Source organism: Mesocricetus auratus, unplaced genomic scaffold (genome assembly GCF_017639785.1).
Source record: "Mesocricetus auratus isolate SY011 unplaced genomic scaffold, BCM_Maur_2.0 Super-Scaffold_6731, whole genome shotgun sequence".
Lineage (NCBI taxonomy): Eukaryota > Metazoa > Chordata > Mammalia > Rodentia > Cricetidae > Mesocricetus > Mesocricetus auratus.
The window spans coordinates 1,284,868-1,305,718 of NW_024429185.1; the positions used below are offsets into that span (position 1 = coordinate 1,284,868).

The 20,851-nt window shown below is 53.7% G+C and overlaps 3 protein-coding genes across 12 annotated transcripts; 2 read left to right on the forward strand and 1 right to left on the reverse strand.

Moving 5' to 3' along the window:
- Positions 1-7,609: 7,609 nt before the first annotated feature.
- Rfxank (regulatory factor X associated ankyrin containing protein) lies at positions 7,610-16,347 on the reverse strand. Of its 9 annotated transcripts, none has more exons than XR_005875961.1 (10): positions 15,999-16,347; positions 15,029-15,223; positions 12,362-12,442; positions 11,840-11,944; positions 11,599-11,699; positions 11,364-11,489; positions 10,941-11,008; positions 10,571-10,756; positions 9,629-9,998; positions 7,610-8,748 (listed from the first exon to the last, which is right to left on the reverse strand). XR_005875961.1 is itself a non-coding variant. In XM_013125319.3 (9 exons), exons 2-9 carry the CDS (start codon positions 15,213-15,215, stop codon positions 9,710-9,712), a joined length of 1,104 nt encoding a protein of 367 aa, XP_012980773.2. In that variant the 5' UTR covers positions 15,216-15,223; positions 15,999-16,347. The 9 variants fall into 9 exon arrangements, 7 of the variants coding, with proteins under 7 accessions (XP_012980773.2, XP_012980774.2, XP_005086201.2 ...); XR_005875960.1 differs by having other exon boundaries at positions 9,216-9,998; XM_013125319.3 differs by lacking the exon at positions 7,610-8,748 and having other exon boundaries at positions 9,710-9,998; positions 11,879-11,944.
- LOC101825447 (nuclear receptor 2C2 associated protein) lies at positions 8,106-10,310 on the forward strand. 2 transcript variants are annotated; one of them, XM_005086187.4, is made up of 5 exons: positions 8,106-8,241; positions 8,537-8,627; positions 8,823-8,928; positions 9,011-9,078; positions 9,627-10,310. In XM_005086187.4, exons 1-5 carry the CDS (start codon positions 8,204-8,206, stop codon positions 9,744-9,746), a joined length of 423 nt encoding a protein of 140 aa, XP_005086244.1. In that variant the 5' UTR covers positions 8,106-8,203; the 3' UTR covers positions 9,747-10,310. The 2 variants fall into 2 exon arrangements, with proteins under 2 accessions (XP_005086244.1, XP_040597981.1); XM_040742047.1 differs by having other exon boundaries at positions 8,108-8,241; positions 8,564-8,627.
- A 195-nt stretch (positions 16,348-16,542) lies between the features above and the next one.
- Positions 16,543-20,851, forward strand: Borcs8 (BLOC-1 related complex subunit 8). Its single transcript, XM_013125322.3, has 4 exons — positions 16,543-16,804; positions 18,469-18,581; positions 18,954-19,018; positions 20,350-20,851. Exons 1-4 carry the CDS (start codon positions 16,768-16,770, stop codon positions 20,462-20,464), a joined length of 330 nt encoding a protein of 109 aa, XP_012980776.1. The 5' UTR covers positions 16,543-16,767; the 3' UTR covers positions 20,465-20,851.

The window sequence follows — 20,851 nt, forward strand, 5'->3', positions numbered from 1 at the left end:
CTCACCATCATCACCATCATCACTGACTCACCATCGCTCACCATCATCACCATCATCACCATCATCACTGACTCACCATCGCTCACCATCATCACTGACTCACCATCATCACCATCATCACTGACTCACCATCATCACCATCATCACTGACTCACCATCATCACTCACCATCATCACCATCATCACCATCATCACTCACCATCACCATCATCACTCACCACCATCACCATCATCATCATCACTCACCATCATCATCACTGACTCACCATCATCACCATCATCACTGACTCACCATCGCTCACCATCATCACTGACTCACCATCATCACTCACCATCGCTCACCATTGCTCACTCACTTGGTCCTATGAGACCATGCGTTTAGGACACCCCTACTTTGGGCAGGAGTATATGTGCAGCTTGACTGGAATGCTTGATTTTAGGGGCTGGGAATGTGGCTGAGTTGGTAGGTAGGATTCTTGCTTTAGCATGCAGGAAACCTTGGGTTTGATCCCCAGCTTCTCATGAACCAGGCAATGCAGACACTTAGGCAGGAGAGGCAGGAGGATCCAGAGTTCAAGGTTCAGCCCAGATTGGGGGCCACCCTGGGCTACATGAGACCCTAGCCTCAAAAACGGGTTTGGGGCTGGGGAGAGAGAGATGGCTCACTGAATGAAGTGCTTGTTTCACAGGCATGAGGACCTGGGTCTCCCAGCACCCATGCAGAAGTCATGAGCAGTGGCATTCCTATAAATCCAGGGCAGAGGGCAGAGACAGGAGGGCAGAGACAGGTGGTGCCCTGTGTCTGTCTGTGTCTTTCTTTTGGGGTGGAGGTGCTTTTTGTTTTTTTTTTTTGTTTGCTTAAATTATTTTTATTTATACAGTGTTCTGCTGGCACATAGCCTGCAGGCCAGAAGAGGGCACCAGATGAGGGTATCATTACAGATGGTTGTGAGCCAGCAAGTGGGTGCTGGGAACTAAACCCGGGTCCTCTGGAAGAGGAGACAGTGCTCTTAACCTCTGAGCCATCTCTCCAGTCCCATTTGTTTGTTCTTTTGTTTGGACAGGGTCGTTCTGTGTAATCCTGGTTGTCCTGGAACTTACTCTGTAGACCAGGCTGGCCTCAAACTCAGAGTTCCGTCTGCTTCTGCCTGCTGTGTGCTGAGACCAAAGGTGTGCGTTGCCACTGCCCAGCCCTGAGTCCTGTGTCTTGCTGGCCAGCTGATCCAGCCAAAATGATGGGCATGTCTCAAAAACAAATGAGCAGGTAAACAAGTGGGTTGGAGAGAAATAGAGGGAGACACTCCACATCAACTTGTTACCTCCGCACTCACATGTACCGGGTACATCCCTGTGCTCATGTGTGAGCACACAGACACACACACAGATTTTAGATCTCACTCAGACAAGGGGACACATAAGTGGTACCAGCACTCAATAGGCTAAGGCAGGGATCCTGAGTTCACATTTGACCTGGACTACAACACTGTCTCTCCAAAGGAACTAGAACAAGTCTAGATCTCTGCAGTGGAGTATTAGGTAGCCATGAAAAATTGTACACACCAGCTGGGTGGTGGTGGCACACACCTTTAATTCCAGCACTTGGGAGGCAGAGGCAGGCGGATCTCTTGAGACCAGCCTGGTCTACAAGAGCTAGTTCCAGGACAGCCTCCAAAGCTACAGAGAAACCCTGTCTCCAAAAACAAACAAACAAAAACAAAAAAAAAAGAAAAATTCTACACACAACAGGGGTAAATCTGGAAACAAGGCAGGCAGTAGAAGCCACATCATATTGGTCCCAGGAAAGTCCATAGAGACAGGGATTGAATGACTTATGAGGGAGGGAGTGGTCTTCTCTCGGGGAGTGACACTGAGGTAGAACGAGAAGAGGCAGCTGTCCTCAAATGCAGATACCCTTCAGTCCACCTCACTGCAGAGTTCTACTTCTTTTTTTTTTTTTTTTTTTTTTTTTTGATTTTTCGAGACAGGGTTTCTCTGTGGTTTTGGAGGCTGTCCTGGAACTCGCTTGGTAGTCCAGGCTGGTCTCGAACTCACAGAGATCCGCCTGCCTCTGCCTCCCGAGTGCTGGGATTAAAGGCGTGCGCCACCAACGCCCAGCGAGTTCTACTTCTAACTGCAGGGTTTTGTTCCTTTGCTTGTTGATTGATTGCTTTGAGAGAGGGATTTACTTTCTTGGTAACCCTGGCTGGTATGGACTGGCTATGATGTAGCCTAGGCTAGCTTGAACTTCAAATGGCCCTTCTGTCTGCTTCAAGAGCAATGGGGTTACAATGTTACCACCACACCCAGCCCTGTTATTTTGTGTTTGGTCCAAAGATTTACTTCTGTTTACATTTAGGGGTGTCTCTGCTTGTGAATGCTCACAGAGGTAAGGAGTAGAGGTCAGGAATCAGAGCGCCTGGAGCAGGCAAAATGGACAGCTTTGAGCTGCTGTGAGGGTACTGGGAGCCAGACTGGAGCCCTCCGCAAGAGCAGCAAGTGCTTTTAACCACCTGTGTGTCAGCACCAGCCCCTCTAAAAGACAAAGTAGAGTCTCATATACCCCAGCCTGATTGGAACTTGCATGTAATGAGGCTTGCCTCTAACTCCCAAAGTATTCCAGGACGACTTTGAACTCCTGCTGGGATTTCAGGTGCACACTCCACCTTGCCTGATACACACAGTGCTGGGGATGGAAGCTGGGGCTTTGTGCATACTAAGCAAGCACTCTATCCACAGGGCCCTGAAGCCAGCCTTCCAGTCTTGTGAGACAGAGTTGAATATGTAGAGCAAACTCACTCACACACTCACACATACACACTCACGCACACACTCTCACTCACACTCACACACTCACACACAAACTCACACACACTCACACACACACACAGTTGCTTTATTTTGGTTTTTGGAAACAGGATTTCTTTGTGTAGCCCAGGCTGTTATGGAACTCACTCTGTAGACAAGGCTGGCCTCTAACTCGTAGATCCACCTGTCTCTGCCTCCTAAGTGCTGGGATTAAAGTCGTGTCACCACCACCCAAGCGAAAAGTTCTGTTAAAATAATGAAATAGCAGCCGGGCGTTGGTGGCGCACGCCTTTAATCCCAGCACTCGGGAGGCAGAGACAGGTGGATCTCTGTGAGTTCAAGGCCAGCCTGGTCTACAGAGCGAGTTACAGGACAGCCTCCAAAACAATACAGAGAAACCCTGTCTCGAAAAAAAAAAAAAAAAAAGAAAGAAAGAAATCAAATTAAAAACTAAGATGGTGACCGGTGACCCAGAAGGAAAAGTACCTGATGACCTGAGCCCTGCAGGTTGCCCCTGACCTCCACACTCACATCCAGGCCTGCGCACCTCCCTCCAGTAAACAGCAACATCGCCTGACCAGTGAACACAGAGAACGCGCCCGATACAGCATGTGCTCATGCACTGCGCAGCGCCCGCTCTCACACACTGCGCTGGCTGCATGTCTGGCAGCCCCGGCAAAACCAGACCCAGGGTGGGTCCTCCCAGTAATGTAGATTCTCCCACATGTTTGCTCCTTAGGGAAACGTTTTCTTAGTGAGTCTAGATCCTACCACGTGGACAATCAAATCAAGATGAACCATTCCCTCTCTCCCTTTCATGCCCCGCCCCCAGCAGAGCAAATTACGTCTCTTCTGAATTTATCACCATGAAGGCTGAGTACCATGACTTGAGACTGCCGTCCTGCTGCTTGAGATGCTTCAGGAGAACTGTCATTGGTTTAGGACAGCCTGGGCTGCACAGTCATTTCCAGGCTAGACTCATCTAAAGTAAGACCCAGTCTGAAACAGACAACAGCAAGAAGAAAAGATTATGTTGGGTGGTGGCAGTGGCACATGCCTTCAACCCCGGCACTTGAGGCAGAAGCGGAGAGGGGTGAAGGCCTAGCTTGTCATGGGAAGCGTTGTTTCCATCTTTAGCACTAGAATAAAGTTTAAGAACTGTCATCTTATGTTGGGTGTGGTGGCGCACGCCTTTGAACCCAGCACTAGGGAGGCAGAGGCAGGCGGATCTCTGTAAATTTGAGGCCAGCCTGGTCTACATGAGTGCCAGGACAGCCAGGGCTACATAGAGAGACCCTGTTTCAAAAAACAAACAAAAAAACTATACCAAACCAAACTAACAAACAGAAAAAGATATTCTGAATAGATGACTGAGGAAAGACCTCCTGTCTTGACCATTCAGCGGTGCGACTCTGACCAGATCTCATCACCCTGTGCTTCAGTGCAGAGGAGAGTAGTCTCCGTGGATTGCTGGGAGAATAAACCAGAAGTGTGTGTATGTGTGTTACTGCTTTGTAGTTTTAAGAGCAGGTGTCTGCCCAGACTGACCTGCAGCTCATTAAGAGCTGAAGATGACTTTGGTCCCCTGAGGATGACCTTGGTCCCCTGAGGATGACCTTGGACCCGATCCTCCACCTCCAGCCCGAGAGCCTGGATGAGACGGGCTTCACCACACCCATCAGGGCTACCATCTAGTTGTTGCTCATTTTGGAGTTTTCTGGGGGAGACCAAGGCTCAGGGAGATGGGAGGCCCTGCTTGAAGTTACACAGACTTAGTCTGTAGCCCCAGAGTCAAGCTGACCCTCCAGCTCCTCACCAGCCCCATTCCTGGGTTCCAGCCAGGGCTGAAAAGAGAGGAGCTGGCCCAGGGCCCAGACCTGCTGTTGCCAGGGCCTTGGGTGAGGGAACCTTGCCTGGGAATCTGTAAGGCTCAAAGAGCTATTTATAGGCCCACTATGGGATCCAGAAAGTTCCTACATCCAGTCTGCAAGGCCTTTTCTGTATCAGGCACCCTGGGGCTGCCATCAGGGGATGGGGTGAGGGAGAGATGAGTGGCCCAGAGACCGTATGGGTGGCAGAAAGCTCCTGGACAGCCATGTCTTGGGGCAGTGTCTCCCTTATTTTCTAGAAATATGGCCAAGGTCACACGTGTATAGTCATGCACAATACCACCAACACCTGAGGAAGCCTGGGAGTTTAAGGCTATTCTTGACTACATAATGACTTTATGCAAGGCTAGTAACACACACACACACACACACACACACACACACACACACACACACACACGGAAAAAAAGGGGGCATAGTGGTGCACATCTTTAATCCCAGTACTTGGGAGGCAGAGGCAGGAGGATCTCTGTGTGTTCTAAGCCAGTCTGGTCTACAGAGCGAGTTACAGGACAGCCAGAGCTACACAGTGAGATCATGTCTCAAAACAAACAAACAGAAAAAACTGGAGAGAGGGAGGTAAAGAGCCTGGTCCCTGTGGCACCCTCCCTGACTTGGGGCCCAGAGAGCTGTGGGAAGGAAGCAGTGCACACACTCCCTGATTTAGGCGAATGAATGGACCACGTTGGCTGCCGCACTGGGAACTCAGAACTACTAATTCCCTGGTGAAACAGGAGGCTCTTTCATGCCCAGGCGCCAGTGGGGTGAGGGGGTGGGGAGAGGGTGGGGGACTGGCCGTGTCCCAGGAGGCCAGGCAGCCTCAAGCCAGGGCCAGGAGCAACATAGGAAGGGTGGTGGCTGGGACTGTACGCAGCCTCTTCAGGCATCATGGCCGTATTTTTGTATTCAGTGCCATAGAGGTGACACCAGACAGCGTGGGCAGGATAACGATGAGCCTGTGCTTGGAGACAGAGCTTGTCTATGAGCCCCATTTCTCACGTTATTGTTACCAGGCGTCAACCCTAACAGCCTGCTTTTCACAGACAGGAAGCTGAGCTCAGAGGTCAAACGTTTGTCTGACATCACACAGCTAAGCTTTTAACTACACACATAGCCCTTGGAGGACAGCTAAGCTGGGTTTGGATGGCAGGAACCCATAACCGAAGTCCTGGCGAGGACATTCTGGCATTTACAGGCTAGCAGGGCAGCCCTCCTGATGGTGACCCACTTACCCTGCCAGCCCCGCTTCCTGGGGTGGGCTTGGGGAGACATTAAGGATGCCCGGCAGTCCTGGTCATAGTGAAAAAGGAAGGATCAGGGACCATCGGGGCTGCTCTAGCTTGGGAGCTTCAGACGTGGGAGTCCACCCTCTCCCCAAAGCTGCTGCTCCACAGGTCTGTCGCCAACTCTACCGCTTTACTTTTCTAATCCCTGGCCTGGAACTCTTTCCTGCCACCCACATGTTCTCTCCAAGAGAGCCCTTCCTTCAGGAGGACTCCCAGCTTCCTAAGCCTGTTTGCCCACGAGGTTCACACCTGAACCCATGAGGTTGGGCTGTTTGTGTCTGGCTTTGTTTTGTTCCCACTGGGCAAACTCCTGTTCATCCTAGAAAGCCCACCTCATGCTGACTCTTTGGACAGCCTTCCATACCTGCTAGGACAGCATTTGCTGAGAGACTTCTCTCTTGGTTTGGTGCTGGCAATGGAACTCAGCACTTTGCACTTCCTGGCAGCGTTCTATCTCTGAACTACATCTGTAGCTGAGTGCTCAACTCAGGCTGCAGCAGGACCCACATGGTGTAAAGAGAAAACCAACTCCTGACACATTGTGTTCTGACTTATACAAATAAATGCATTAAAAATTTAGGAGCTGGGGCTGGAGAGATGGCTCAGAGGTTAAGAGCACTGATTGCTCTTCCAGAGGTCCTGAGTTCAATTCCCAGCAACCACATGGTGGCTCACAACCATGTACAATTCAATCTGGTGCCCTCTTCTGGAGTGTAAACAGAACACTGTATATGTAATAAATAAATCTTTTTAAAAAATTTAGGAGCTGGCTGGGCGTTGGTGGCGCATGCCTTTAATCCCAGCACTTGGGAGGCAGAGGCAGGCGGATCTCTGTGAGTTCAAAGCCAGCCCGATCTATAGAGCAAGTTCCAGGACAGCCCCCAAAACAATACAGAGAAACCCTGTCTCGAAAAACCAAAAAAAAAAATTAGGAGCTGGAGAGTGAACCTGCGTCCAGTTCCCGGCACCCACACTGGAAGACTGGATGTCCTCTGGATGGACAGGTACCAGACATGCATGCTATACCACTCATCACACATTAAAATTTTTTTGTTGGTTTTGTGTTCTGAGACAGGGCTTCTCTGTATATATAGTCTTAGCTGTCCTGGAACTCGATCTGTAGGCCAAGCTAGCCTTGAGCTCACAGATCCTCCTGCCTCTGCCTCCCCAGTGCGGGGATTAAAGGTGTGAGCCACCACTGCCTGACAATAAAATGCTTTTATTTAAAAAATACATTTAAATCCCAGAGTGGGGTATGGTGATGCATGCCTTTTAATCCCAGGGCTCAGGAGGCAGAGGCAGGAAGATTTCTGGGAGTTACAGGCGACTGTTATCTGAATAGCAAGTTCCAGGCAGCCAAGTCTGTACCAGACCCTGACTCAAAAAGCATATTCAAGGGTTTAAGCGTTGGCTCGGTGGTTAAGGGCACTTGTTGGTCTTGAGAAGGACAGAGTCTCACTCAAGCACCAGGCATGCATGTGGTACACAAACATACATGCAGACAAAACACTCATACATGCAAAATAAAGTAAGGAATATATGTTTCAAAACAGGGTTTCTCAGTGTAGCTTTGTAGACCGCCTGCCTCTGCCTCCAGAATGCTGGGATTAAAGGCGTGCACCACCATTGTACGGCTGGAATATATATTTTTAAAAATCCTTTTTTAAAAACAGATCTTGTTAAATTGTCCCTGTTGGCATGTAACATGCAATCCTCCTGCCTAGCCTCCCGAGGCCGCAGGCATCCACCAAGCAGGCCCTGATGGGGTAAGCTGGATTGCGTCCAGGACGAGGGAGGCCCTCCGCAGAGGACACGATCACAGGAAGGCTGTGAGAATGTTTTGTAACCGCGATGGGTACGGTCGGTCTGCGTTCACCCTCCAGCTCCACGGAATCAGAAACCTCAGTGTGCGGGTTCTTTAAGAGGCCAAGCGAAGGCGCCTCAAACCCCGCCCTGGCACCGCGGATGGGGCGGGATCTGTGTTGCACGGAGCGTGCGCCGTCCGCTCGCGATTCCGGGTCTCGGCGTCGGGTCCGCTGATCTGCAGAAGGTCTGGGGCTAGGCTGTAAAGTTTAGGAAGCTGCTTCTGTCTCTCTCCGGGTCCCGAATCGCCCGCCTTGACACGCAGAGGCGACCGGGGAGCCGGCAGCCGGACCAAGTGGGGAGTGGCAGCACACGAGTTCGAACTCGGCTGAGCGCTGGGCAAGGCGTCGCAGAGCCGAGATGAGCCAGTCTTTGGTTTGCCCCGAGACCGTGAGCAGGTGCGACTCGGGGCTGTGGGACGCGGGGTGGTGACAGATGAGCGGTGGTGGCGAGGCGCGCGGGAGCCGCCTGGGGCCAGCCCGGTGCCGGGTGAGCGCCTGCTGGGGGCGGGGCCGGGCAGCCGTGGTCCCGGCTGGGGGCGGGGTCTAGCGGCTGTGGTCCCGGCTGGGGGCGGGGCCGGGCGGTGGCGTCCCTGCCGGGGGCGGGGCCTGGCGGCCTTGCTCCTGACTGTAGCGGAGTGGGCGGGGCGGCCTGGCCTGGAGGGAGGCTCCCAGCCCTGCTCCTGTCCTGCAGGGTGAGTTCTGTGCTCCATCGAAACAGCCGGCAGTTTGGGAAGAAGCATCTTTTTGACCAGGACGAGGAGACATGCTGGAACTCTGACCAGGTGAGCGCCTCCGCGCCCCTCCATGCCGAGTGTGAAGCAGATTCAGGGTGCGGGGTGCCTGGATAACTGAGGAGACTTAAAAGGACGGCATGCCACTGTTCCTGGGCTGGCTGTGGCAGACCTTGAAAGATGAGCAGAGCATAATGGGCCCTTAGCGGCAGCTACAAGTACCTCAGTTTACCCCTCTGCTTCCAGGGCCCCTCCCAGTGGGTGACACTCGAGTTTCCCCAGCGTGTTCACGTCATGCAGCTGCAGGTGCAGTTCCAGGGCGGCTTCTCCTGTCGCCACAGCTACCTGGAAGGTACTGGAAGGCCGGGAGAGGTGGGCGTGTGAGGTGGGCTGTGAGGGCTCCCTGACTCTCAGCCTGCCTTTCTCCACTGCAGGGTCACAGTCTGGGGACACACTCAACAAGATTGTGGACTTCTACCCCGAGGACACAAACGCCCTTCAAATATCTTGCTTGGCCTGGGGTATGAGCTTTTGTAGGGTGTGTTGGTACGGGCACCGGGAGGCTGTGGTGAAGGATCTAGAATGTTAGGCCAGCCTGGCCATGTAACCATGTCTCAAAAGAATTAAAGCCTTGTGCACCTGAGTAGGAGCCATTGGATGGAGCTTCAGTGCTCCAGAGGTAGCAGCAGGGTCAGGAGTTCAAGGTCATCCTCAGCTACACAGTGAGTTTGAAGCCAGCCCAGGCTACCTGGGACCCTGCGGCAAAAAAGTAAGGTGCCTGGTGGTGGTGGCATACACTTTTGATCCCAGCACTGGGGAGGTAGGTGGATCTCTGTGAGTTCTGGGACAGACAGGGCTACGCAGTAAGACTGCCTGGGGTGTGTGGGGGGTGTGGGGTGGGGTGAAGAGGAAATGCTGTTGATTGCTTGCTGGGAATGAGAGGCACCAAGATTCTGGAGTCACCTGGTCTGTTTGGGTGGCATCTGAACTGGGAAGGTGGGATTGGGGGTCAGAAACAAAGTCACCATGTCCTTGACTGCAAGAGATCACACCTTCTCCATCCCCACTGTGGAGGTGGACCGTCTGAAGTTGACCTTTGAGGACACCACCGACTTTTTCGGCCGTGTGGTCATCTACCACCTGCGGGTGCTGGGTGAGAAAGCAGTGTAAGCGCTACCGGCGGCCACCTCCTCCAGGAAGCCCGCCCCGGGAGACACCCAGAAGCCCTTCAAGTTCACAGATTTATTGGTTCCTGTTGGGGAGGGCCTTTCCCACCACTGTCCAGGAGCTGCCTCAAGCCGGTTGTGGAGACTGTTTTTCCCTGAGTGCCTGGGTTCCCAACAGGCTGTCTTCACTCGGGGTCCGCAGGCCCCAGAGTACTCTGGAACAGTTTCAGGATGTGGCTCTCCATCACCTGTTGCACTGTGGGAGGAGGTGTGAGCGGGTGAGCTGACTACAAAGGATGTTCAACCTCAGATGTGAAAAGGAGGCCATGCCGTGAGCAGGAGTGACGGGGGCCCAGGGTGGCTCAGTCCAGCCTGGAACCCTTCACAGCTGGGCAGGGCGGGGCAGGACTATCTTGAGAATAGGCTATTTTAAGACCAGGCTGCCTCGCTCCCCTCCGCTATCCTGCTCTTGCAAAGCAACACCAGACCTCAGCCAATGACCACACAGCTGTAGATCTCCTAGCCTCCAGAGCCATAAATCCAAATACAACTTTTTTTAAAATCAAAACACCCTCTCTCTTGTATTCTGTTACAGTAACAGAAACAGAAGTTTGGGGTGGCTTCAGTGAAGTGCTCCATCCAGCACTAGGAGGCAGGGTGTGTGTCTGGGGCAGGAGGACTAAGATCTACAACCTACCCTGGGGCTATTAGTATCTGTGAGAGTGGCTTCCATCCTGCCAGAAGCCAGGGTGCAGTGCCGGGCTGCCCTGTGCCTAGGGGCATCCTGTGTACCCTCTGTGCCACCCCACACACAGCCTTTCAGCCCACCTTTGCGGTGTCCCAGGGCCACAGCGAGGTCCATTGGGGTGTAGCCAGAGTCTGCCTCTGTGGTGAGGTCGGCACCCCGGGCTGCAAGGTGGAGCAAGCGCTGGCACAGGGCTGCTCTGGGATTGGGAGCCATGGCAGGCGACTGCAGGGCTGCAGTGAGGCCCTCCCCACGGTACAGCTGCAGGCCTGCAGTCGGCCCACCCCACAAAGGACAGGGCTTAGAGTCTCTGGGGCATGGGGGGTGGGGCAGGGGGGTGGGGCAGCTCAGTATGGCTGACTCAGCCGAACACAAAAGCCCAGACTACTCTGCCTCCTCTTGTCTACTCTTGGAGTCCACGATTCCCAAAGGGCCCCGTGGTCTCCTACTCACCCAGTAAGGCCTCCACACACTTTACATGGTTCCCACGCACAGCGTAGAGCAGTGGTGTCCCCCCCGTTCTGTGGGATAAGACTAGGTGAAAACCAACGCTGGGTCTCTGCTCTGCCCCTGCCGTCTGGCTGCCAATTCAGGCCACTTCCTGCCTGCCACATGGCTTTCTCCATCCTGTGTCTCTTAGACACCCATTCTTCCAGGAAGCCCTCCTGACTTAGCTTCTTTGGGGCTCCTGCCATTACTGCACTATTCATGGCTCTGCACATCTGTCTCCAGACAGTGGGAGCTCTTATCAGGCGTGATGACCGTTGTCCTGCGTTCCCAGAGCCCAGGGCAGGCCCGGCACCTCACAGGACCCCATGTGGAGCAGAGTGGAAGCCAGGGGTCTGACAGGCCGGGGGTGGGGTGGCAGTGCCTCACCCAATCATAGGTGTTGATGTCCACGTCCCTCTCGAGTAACAGCCTCACAATGTCCGTGTAGCCGCCCATGCTGGCAAGCGACAGGGCGCTCTCCCTCTCCTTGGCCAGGATGTGGGGGTCAGCACCCTAGGAAAGCAGACCAGGTAGCGATGGGATCCCTGAACTCTTGGGGTCCCACCTCAAAGACAGCTGTTTCCGAGCTGAGCCCCACTGTCCTTGCGTCCCCAGGACATACCCAGTCTAGCAGGAAGCGAACTGTCTCAATTTCTCCAAAGGCTGAGGCCCAGATGAGGGGGGTGAAGCCACGCTCATCTTGTTTGTTGATCAGGTTGTCACCTGACAAGTGGGAGGGACATGGGGTGGGGATGGCAATGCCAGCTCTCATGAGTGGGGTGGGCAGGGTTCAGGGGGAACATGAGGGGGACATATACAAAACACACGCACACAGAAGCCGCTCCCCAAACCAGTTCCCCTACCAGACAGCCCGTGCAGGCCCGCACACACAGGACACGCACCCTTCTGCAGATGGTCCTTCAGTTGGCTCAGCTCCCCTTGAGCTGCAAGCTGGTGGATAGACAGGGCTGGGGCCAGAGACAGGCAGAGTTCACCTTCCATCCCCTCCCCAGGCTCAGTTTACCCTGTTCAAAATCGATCTATTTGTTTTTCGAGAGAGGGTCTCATGTAGCCCAGGCTGGCCTGCAACTTGCTATGTAGCCCAGGATGACCTGGAATTGCTGATCCTCTTGAGTGCTGGGGTGAGTTTATGAGGAGCCTGAGGTCAGCTCAACCCTGGGGATGCTGCTGAGGCAGTCCACCAGCTCAGCCAGTCCCTCCATCCCTTGTAGCCTTTCTGGTCCCGGTTGGCCTCCCACTCAGTAAGTAGCCAGGGATGACCTTGAAGTGACCGCCCCTGCCTCCACCTCCCAAATGCTGGGCCATGGGGCATCATGCCAGGCTTGTGAGGAGTCCTCTACCCCTCCCCCTCCAGCACTACTCACAATCCAGAGTGGCTGGCAGCGCCGAGACCTCGTTCCCACGTTGCCGGTTTGTGAGGGTTGTTGAATGCTTCAAGAAGCTGCCTGCAGGGAGACGAAGGGGCTGTTTCCCTGGTGTCTGTGTGTGTCTCCCCCTGTCCAGACATACGCTGCAGCTTAAAAAGGCCACCCTGTGATCTCCATGTGTACGCCAACACCCACACGGATGCTAACAGTAAATCAAACAACCGTTGTAAATGAAGGGCAAGGGAGTAAGGCCTAATGGTGCAGGCCACATTCCAGCTACTCAGGAGGCTGGGGCGGGCGTCACAAGTCAGCCAGCCTGGGCTACACAGCGAATTCCAGGTCAGTTGCGACTACTGTGTTAAAGAAATAGAAGGAGGCTGGGCAGGTGGTGGTGCAGCCTTTAATCCCAGCACTCGGGAGACAGAGGCAGGCGGATCTCTGTGAGTTCGAGGTCAGCCTGGTCTACAGAGCGAGTTCCAGGACAGCCAGGACTACACAGAGAAAGCCTGTCTCGAAAACCAAAACATAAAAAGGCCACAGAACAAATAGGCTTAAGGGGCATACACCCATAGCCCCAATCCTGGGGAGGGAGAGGCAGGAGGGGAAATCACAAGTTTGAGACCATCTTGGGCAACACAGTGAGATCCTGCCACAAAAGAAAGAAGGGAAGAGAAAAAGCAGGTAGAAGGTGCTAGACAGACAGGACAGGAGCAAGTCTGTTCTGACAAGATGGTAGAGCAGGTGGCTCAGGTGACCCCACGTGGATCCAGCAAGCACAGGGGAGAGATGCAGAAGGACACAGGTCCTCCTGTGATACCAGATTAGATGTGTTTAAGGACTACAAGGAAGCCTGGACTCAGAGCATTCCAAGTAAGGAAATAGAGGAGGAAAGGAAAGACCAACTCTGTGTGGTCAGAGGTCAAACTCAGGTGTACCCTTCCGGAGCTGTCTACCTTTTCTTTTGAGACAGGCTAGGGGCTCACCATTTGGGCTAGGCTGACTGTCAGTCAGGTCCTGGGACCCCCCTGTCTCCACCTCCTCAGCATGGAACTGCAAGTGTGTTTTACCATACCGGCCTTGTCTCTGGATGCTTAGGATTGAGGCCCTGTGTTCCCAGGGCAGCATTATCTGACCCAGTCATCTCTGTGGGAACCTTCCTGGCTTTTGAGACAAGGTCTTGTGTAGCCTAGGTTCTCTCTGTAGCTGAGGATAACCGACAGCCAAGTTCAAATGAAAACTTGGTGCTTGGAGCAATTCCCAAGAGCACAAAAGAACCTGGGGGGTGGGCAGAGAGCTGGCTAGGCAGCTAAGAGTGCCAGTTGTTACTGCAGAGGACTGGAGCTCAGTTCCCAGCACCACAGTGGCAGCTCACAGATACCTGTAACTCCAGCAGGACCAATGTCTTCTGTGCATGCACACACACACACACACACACACACACACACACACGCACACACACGCACACACACACACAATATTTTTTTGAGATATTCACTATGGAACTCTGGCTGGCCTAGAACTCACTATTTGGACCAGGTTGGCCTTGAACTCACAGAGATCTGCCTGCTTCTGTCTCTATGGTGCTGGGATCAAAGGTGTGTGCCCTGGCTGCTTAGTAGCACTGGAGGGCAAAGACAGGTAGAGCCTCAGAGCTCATTAACTAGCTTAATCAGTGAGCTTCAGGTTTGGTCAGAGATCCTGTCCTGAACATCAGGTAGAGGCCAGAGAGACGGTTCAGCTGGTAAAGACACCTGGTTTTGGCTTCAGGACCTGAGTTCCATCCCTAGGACTCATGAGGCAGGAAGAGAGAACTTGCCCCGCAAATTGCCTTCTGACCTCCATATGTGAGCCATGGCCTGTTCATACACATGCACATACACAACATACACACATGGACTAAATAAATGTAGTGTAGAAAGTTAGGGGTTGCAGCAATGTCTCTCTGGGGTTCAAGAGGTCCTGTTTGATCTGCAGCATCAGCACTGGGGAGTCCATGGATTCAGAAGCCCTCTTCTGGCTCCCTCAGGCACTGCGTGCATATACGTGCAGGCAAAACACAAAAAACACTTAAAAACCCTTCAAATCCTCTTAATTGAGATGTACTGATTTTACTTTATGAGTATGTTTCGCCTGCATGAATGTGTGTGTATGATGTGTATCTGATGTCCTCAGAGGACAGAGGAAGTCATTGCATCTCTGGGGGAACTTGAATTGAAGCTGGAGTTAAGATGGTTATAAGCCACTCTGCCGTTGCTGAGAATTGAACCCAGATCCTCTGAAAAAAAAAAACAAAAACAAACAAGTGGTCTAAACAACCCAGCTATCTCTCCACCTATCCTCACCACACCTTTTTAAGACAGGATCTCTCTAAATGACCTTGTCTCTCCTGGAACTCCCTATGTAGACCAGGTTGACCTCGAACTCACAAAGATCTGTCTGTTCCTATCTCCTGAGAGCTGGGATTAAAGATGTGTGCCAACCATGCCTGGCAAATCTTTAAAAACTAAAATAATATGGTGGGCAAGTCAATGAATAATAGAACACATCAACACTTGGTCTTCATGCATGTGCACACTACCCTCAGGAACATGCACACACACACACACAATCTAGGAGGGTAGGAGGGGAACAGAGATTTGATGTGGAACCTGATGTCCCCCTCACCCTGTGACGAGGGTGCACTGGCATCTGCTTCAGGATTCACAGCCTCTGGGGTGCAGGGGAACAGACTGAGGACCACAGTGTCTGAGCTGTCCGGGAATTCGTCTCTGGGGTCCTCAGGATCCTCAAGTTCAGGCGTGGGGGACTGCTGGTTTGGGATGAGCTTCTCTGAAAGCTGAGTGGGCTCCATGGGGGGAGCTGGAGGGAAGACAGGACAATAATTATCAAAAGCTCTTGAGCCCCCATGATGACTCAGCTTGACACAAAGCCAGATGACCTAAGATCGATTCCAGAAACCCACACGGTGGAGGGAAAGGCCCTCTGGCCACCACACCAGCTCCATAGTACACCCCACCCCCAAATAAAGGGATACTTTACTTCTTGTCGTGGCTGGCACTGGTTAGGTCGGGCTTGATGGCCCACACCTTTAATCCCAGTACTCAGGAGGCAGAAGCAGGTAGACAGATCCCTTTGAGCTTGAGGCCAGCGTGGTCTACATAGTAACTTCCAGGACAGCCAGGGCTAGAGACCCTATCTCGATACAGATACATAGTTGTGTAGTGTGTGTTTATATAGTTATACGCATACACGCGGGCGCGCACACTAGGCATGGTCTGCATACTCAGCCTTGCCTGGTGAGGATGGGAAACTTAAGGCTCTGGATAATTGCCATTGACAACAAATTAACACCAGAATCCCCGGCACTTGCGCTGGCAATAAAATCGGAGTTCGGGCAGCAGCCTGGGTTCAAATCCCCTCACTTACAAGCTGTGAAAACCTGGGCTATGACTAAGCCGAGCCTCAGTTTTCTCCTCAGTAAGGAGAAGGAACGAGGCCTCAGAGAGGTCGAGTCAGAAAGCCGCATAGAGACACTAGCACCAAGCTTATCAGTGCCCTCTGTGGTTATTTGAGTCGGGGCCCTCCAAAATGACTTAGGGCTCAATAAAAGATGCGACTCAGGAGGTCCACTCACCTCCCTCCAGCCTCCTCCGTCCCCCTACGCTGCAAGCCTGGGTCTCCCAAAACTCGGGAATCTCTAGTCACAAACTTTTCTGGTCCAGTGGATCTAGTGAGGTGCAAATTGGTGACCGGACGCTCGGCACTCTAGCTTCCTCTGCCGGGACAGAGAGCAGCAACTTAGGACGCGATGACTAGTCCGACCGGAGAACTCGCCACTGCGCCTGCGCACCCCTCCCCAGGAAAAGTGCCGAGACCCGAAGCGGCTTCCAGCCCTTTAAGATCGATCCAGGAGGGAGGGGCACGGCTTCCGCTGGGGCCCGCAAGCACAGCGGCGCACGCGCGCGTCCCCCTTCCGTGGGGCCGGAGGCGCGCGGCCCGGCGGAGGGGTCCACGGCGCATGTACGGCCTCTGGTGCGTTTTATCGCCCCCACCGCTCCCGCAGTCTTCCCCAATCGCAGCCGCTCGCCGCTGGGAGGGCGGAGACTCGTGGGCGGGGCTTATTGCGCTTAAAGGGCCCGGGTGTCACGGGGATAGCAGTGTGTGCGGGGTTACGGTGGCGGCAGGGAGTCCGTGACTCGGTGTCCTAGAGCCTCGAGAAGCCTCATGCTACCGCACGCTCGCCTGGGGCTGCTTTCTGTCTGAGTAGACGCTGGCGCGAAGAGGGTCAGCGAACACTGAACTGGAGGTTTGCTGCGGCCGCTTCGACCCGGAAAGTCTAAGCAGACGTCCCAGTCTCCCGACTTCCGGTTCCGGTTTGGGGGCGCTGCCTGGCCGCCTTCGCGATGGAAGAACCAGAGATGCAGCTGAAGGGCAAGAAAGGTGTTGCGGGACCCCGGGCGGCTTGGAGGGCAGTGCGGGCTCGGCGAAAAAGGAAGGCCGGTGTCTCCCGGCGGGAGGTGGCGTGACAGCCACGGTGACCCGGGCCAGGGAAGGCTCTCTCTGTGTTTGTGTTTTGAGACAAGTATGGGGCCCTGTCTTGGAACTCGCTGTGTAGACCAGGCTGGCCTCTAGCTCCTCTGCCTCCCGAGAGCTGGAATTAAAAGCGTGCACCCCATGCTCGGTTTAATTTGCTTTTTATCCTGTGAGCACGTAAACGAGTGTGCGGGCTTGGTGGCGCGATCCTGTAATCTTTACTCGAGGCAAGACTCGAGAAGAGCTGGGGCCGTGGCTCAATGTGAGCACTTTGCCCAGAATGTCCAAGGCTCCGGGTTTGATCCCCGACGTTGCAAAACAAATAAAGACCGGATAAGTAGGTAATTCTCTTTGGCTGGTGGAGCCCTGGGCGATAACAAAGCAGGGCGTACGTCATTTTTGCCTTGGGAGTTGGCGCCATCTGCCGCCTGTAGCTGGGACTGTTGTCAGACTTGGTGTAGTACAGGCTGGAGAGGGGTCATTTGGAAGCAGCAGCATCTTTGATGGGTGGAGCCAGAAGGTTGGAGACTTGGCTGATTGGAAAGCCCTTGCTAGAAGTCTACTCTGGGATGATGGTTTATGTGCAGTTTACTTGTGGAAGAAACCTGAGTTCCGGGGGGGAAAGGGAAGCAGGTGGGCTTTACGGGAACTTGGATGGGTTGTGTCAGTAGGCATCCTGCTATGGTAGGGCTTGTGGTGGGGTATACCTTAGATTGTTCCAACAGCAGGGGATGTGAGCTTCCACACCATTCCTGTCCTGCATCCTCTGGTCAGCTGGGCATGGTGGTACACGCTGCTCCTCCCAGCACTTGGGAGGCAGAGGCAGAAGGATTGCTGTGAGTTTGAGGACACCCTGGTCTGCATAGTGAGCTATAGGGAATCCAGAACTACTGGATTCCAGTATGATGTTCCACACTGGTCTCTTGTATGATGTTATAAAGGAGGTCAAGGGGTCTCAGTGGCATTAGTGCTGTTCACCAGTGGGGAGGTGGGGGTGGGGGGGGAAGACTGTGAGTTCAGTGTGTGCTCATGCCCCTTTGAGTTAGGCCCTGCCGTTGCTCTCTCTAGCTGTCCCTGGGCCTGTGGATGACAGTTACAGCAGTGTTCCCTGGCAGCTCCTCTCCTGGTTGGGCTCAAAGACTGAACAGTCTAGAGGCCAGTGTGGGCTAGGGCTCAGTTGGCAGAGCCCCTGCCTAGCATGAGTGAAACTGGGTGCCGTGCATCTGCCATCCCAGCACTCGGGTGGAGGCAGGACGATTGAGAGTTCATAGTCATCCTCGGTGCTAAAGTCTGGCCTGGGCTGCACATGACCCTGTCTTTTTAAAACAATTTATTAAAGAAGCTAGAGATGTCTCGGTAGTTAGGAGTGCTTAATGACCTTACAAATGACTGGAGTTTGGTTCCCAGCGATCACATTGTGCAGCCCACACAACAACCTGTAACACAGCTCTTCTGGTCTCCATGACACTGCATTTATATGTATATACACGCACATACACGTGGTTCAAATACAGTAAATACAAGGCTCTAACACTTGTCCCCTCTTCCCATCCCCACCATATCAAACCCAGTCACAGACAAGTTCACTGAGAGTGTGTATGTCCTGGCCAATGAGCCGTCAGTGGCCCTGTACCGGCTACAGGAACACGTGCGCCGCTCACTGCCGGAGCTGGCCCAGCACAAGGTGAGTTCTGCCAACCTTGCAGGATCTCGCCCAAGTCCAGGCAAAGCCCCTGAGCAGATGTGGTGCTGTATGCGGAGGGGCTGAAGTCAGAGCAGAGAAGCTGGTGGGACGGCCCGTGGCAGCTTAGGCTTTGGGTGGCTTTTGAAGGAGACAGCATGTCTATGTTAGTGACCAGCACGGTGACGAAAGAGCCCAAGGGAGGGTGTGCCAGGCAGGAAGAATAGCCAGTGCCAAGGGCTTGAGGCCTGCCAGTCACAGAGTCCTCAGGGGAAGAGGACTGCAAGAGGGAGTCTCTGCTCTGAGCAAGGAGTGGGTTCTGTCATAACACTGGTTTCCCTAGAGCCTTCCTCCTAACGCTCCACCGTCCTGCAGGCTGACATGCAGAGGTGGGAGGAGCAGAGCCAGGGCGCCATCTACACCGTGGAGTACGCCTGCAGGTGAGACGCCCTGTGTCTGTCACAGACCCCTGTTCCGGGTGGGGTGTAGCTCACTGGGTAAAGTGGTTGCTGTACAGGGAGCTCCACTGAAGCACCCTTGTTGACAGTTGGTGTGCGCCAGCAAGTCCAGCTCTGAGGAGGTGGAGGCAGGAGCATGCCTAGAGCTCCCCTGGGCAGCTAGTCCCATCAGTGAGTTCCTGGTTCAGTGAGAGATTCCTAGTTCAGGGACTAAGACTCAGTTGATAGATGCTTACCTCAAAAATAAGGTGGAGAGCACTTGACGAACACGCCCAGTGTTGACCTCTGTCCTCTACACACCCGCAAACACGTGTTCACACGTAAGCCACACAGACACAAAAATTAACTTCCCCCCAGCTGAGGGGTAGCACAGAGCTTGAGACAGAACCACAGTTGAGGGGGTCAGGGTTGCCTTCTACCCTGAGCTGTGCCCTCCAGTACCCAGCCCGGGCAGCAGGACTGACATGCCTACCACTTCTTCCTGCCATGCTGGTTTTGAGTTGGGCGTTGGTGTGTCTACAGGCTTAAGCAGTCCCTCTGCCTCCGCCTCCGCCTCCGCCTCCGCCTCCCTAGGAGCTGAGGTCATTCTCCTCATGACTTCTGCTCACGCATGAGATTTTATTCAACAGCATGTGTGTGTGTGTGTGTGTTAACAATTAAAAAGAGATTTCATGTCTTCAGAGAGGCAGGGGGATCTCTGTGAGTTCAAGACCAGCCTGGTCTACAGAGCGAGTTCCAGGACAGCCAAGACTGTTTCACAGAGAAATGCTGTCTCGGGAAACCTCCTCCCCACCTCCCTAAAAAGGAGAGGTTTCATGTCTGCCAGAGACCTCATCCTTCTGAGGGAAAGGACACCTGTTAGCCCAGTGACTGCTGTGGGTGCAGCTTTACAGGGATGGAGCTGCTCTTTACCAGTGTTTATAAGGTGGCTGGCTGCATGACTGTGCTTTGTGGATTTGACGTGTATAGATCAGGCATGGTTATACATGCCTGTCTTCCCAGGACTGGGGGAGGCTGAGGCAGGAGGATCCCGAAGCCAGCCTGGGCTGTAGAGAGACTCCATGTCTAAATTATACAAATCTTTTGTTTGTTTTGTTTTTCGAGACAGGGTTTCTCTGTGGTTTTGGAGGCTGCCTCTGCTGCCCACGTGCCACCACCACCTGGCAACATGAAGCCTCTTTAATTGTTAACAGTTAACAGTGTTAAAGACTGAGCCCACCTCCGCAGCTCCTCAGTGAGGGCTCCCAGGCTGCTGGTGTGCCCAGGGTAGGGACCGTGGTAGCCTTTACTGATCCTCACTGCCTCTGTTCCAGTGCTGTGAAGAGCCTGGTGGACAGCAGCGTGTACTTCCAGAGTGTGGAAGGCCTGCTCAAACAGGCCATCAGTATCCGGGACCACATGAACACCAGCGCCCAGGGCCACAGGTAGCAGCCACCTGCCCCCACCCCAGCCTCTGTCACCACCCTAGCCAGTGAGCTGTCCAGCTGTCCTTGGCATCTGTGCACAAATATCCTGTAACCCAGCTGCCTGTGAGGAGCACAGCAGTGCCTGATTGACAGACTCACAGGGACAGTGATCAAGAAACACGGGTCAGCGGACCTGTGTGGGCGAGGAGCAGCCTTCTGGCATCCCCAGGAATGTGACCAGAGCAAGGCCCTGAGTTGGCACTCGGGTCCCATAAAAGGAACAAAAGGGATGATTTAGTGGGAAGTTGAGCTTGGCTGGGTTTCTCCAGGTGAGGTCCAGTGAAACGAAAGCGCCACTGGCCTCGGAGTTTGTGTTGGTGTAACGCAATAAACGCATAGCTGCCCTGCA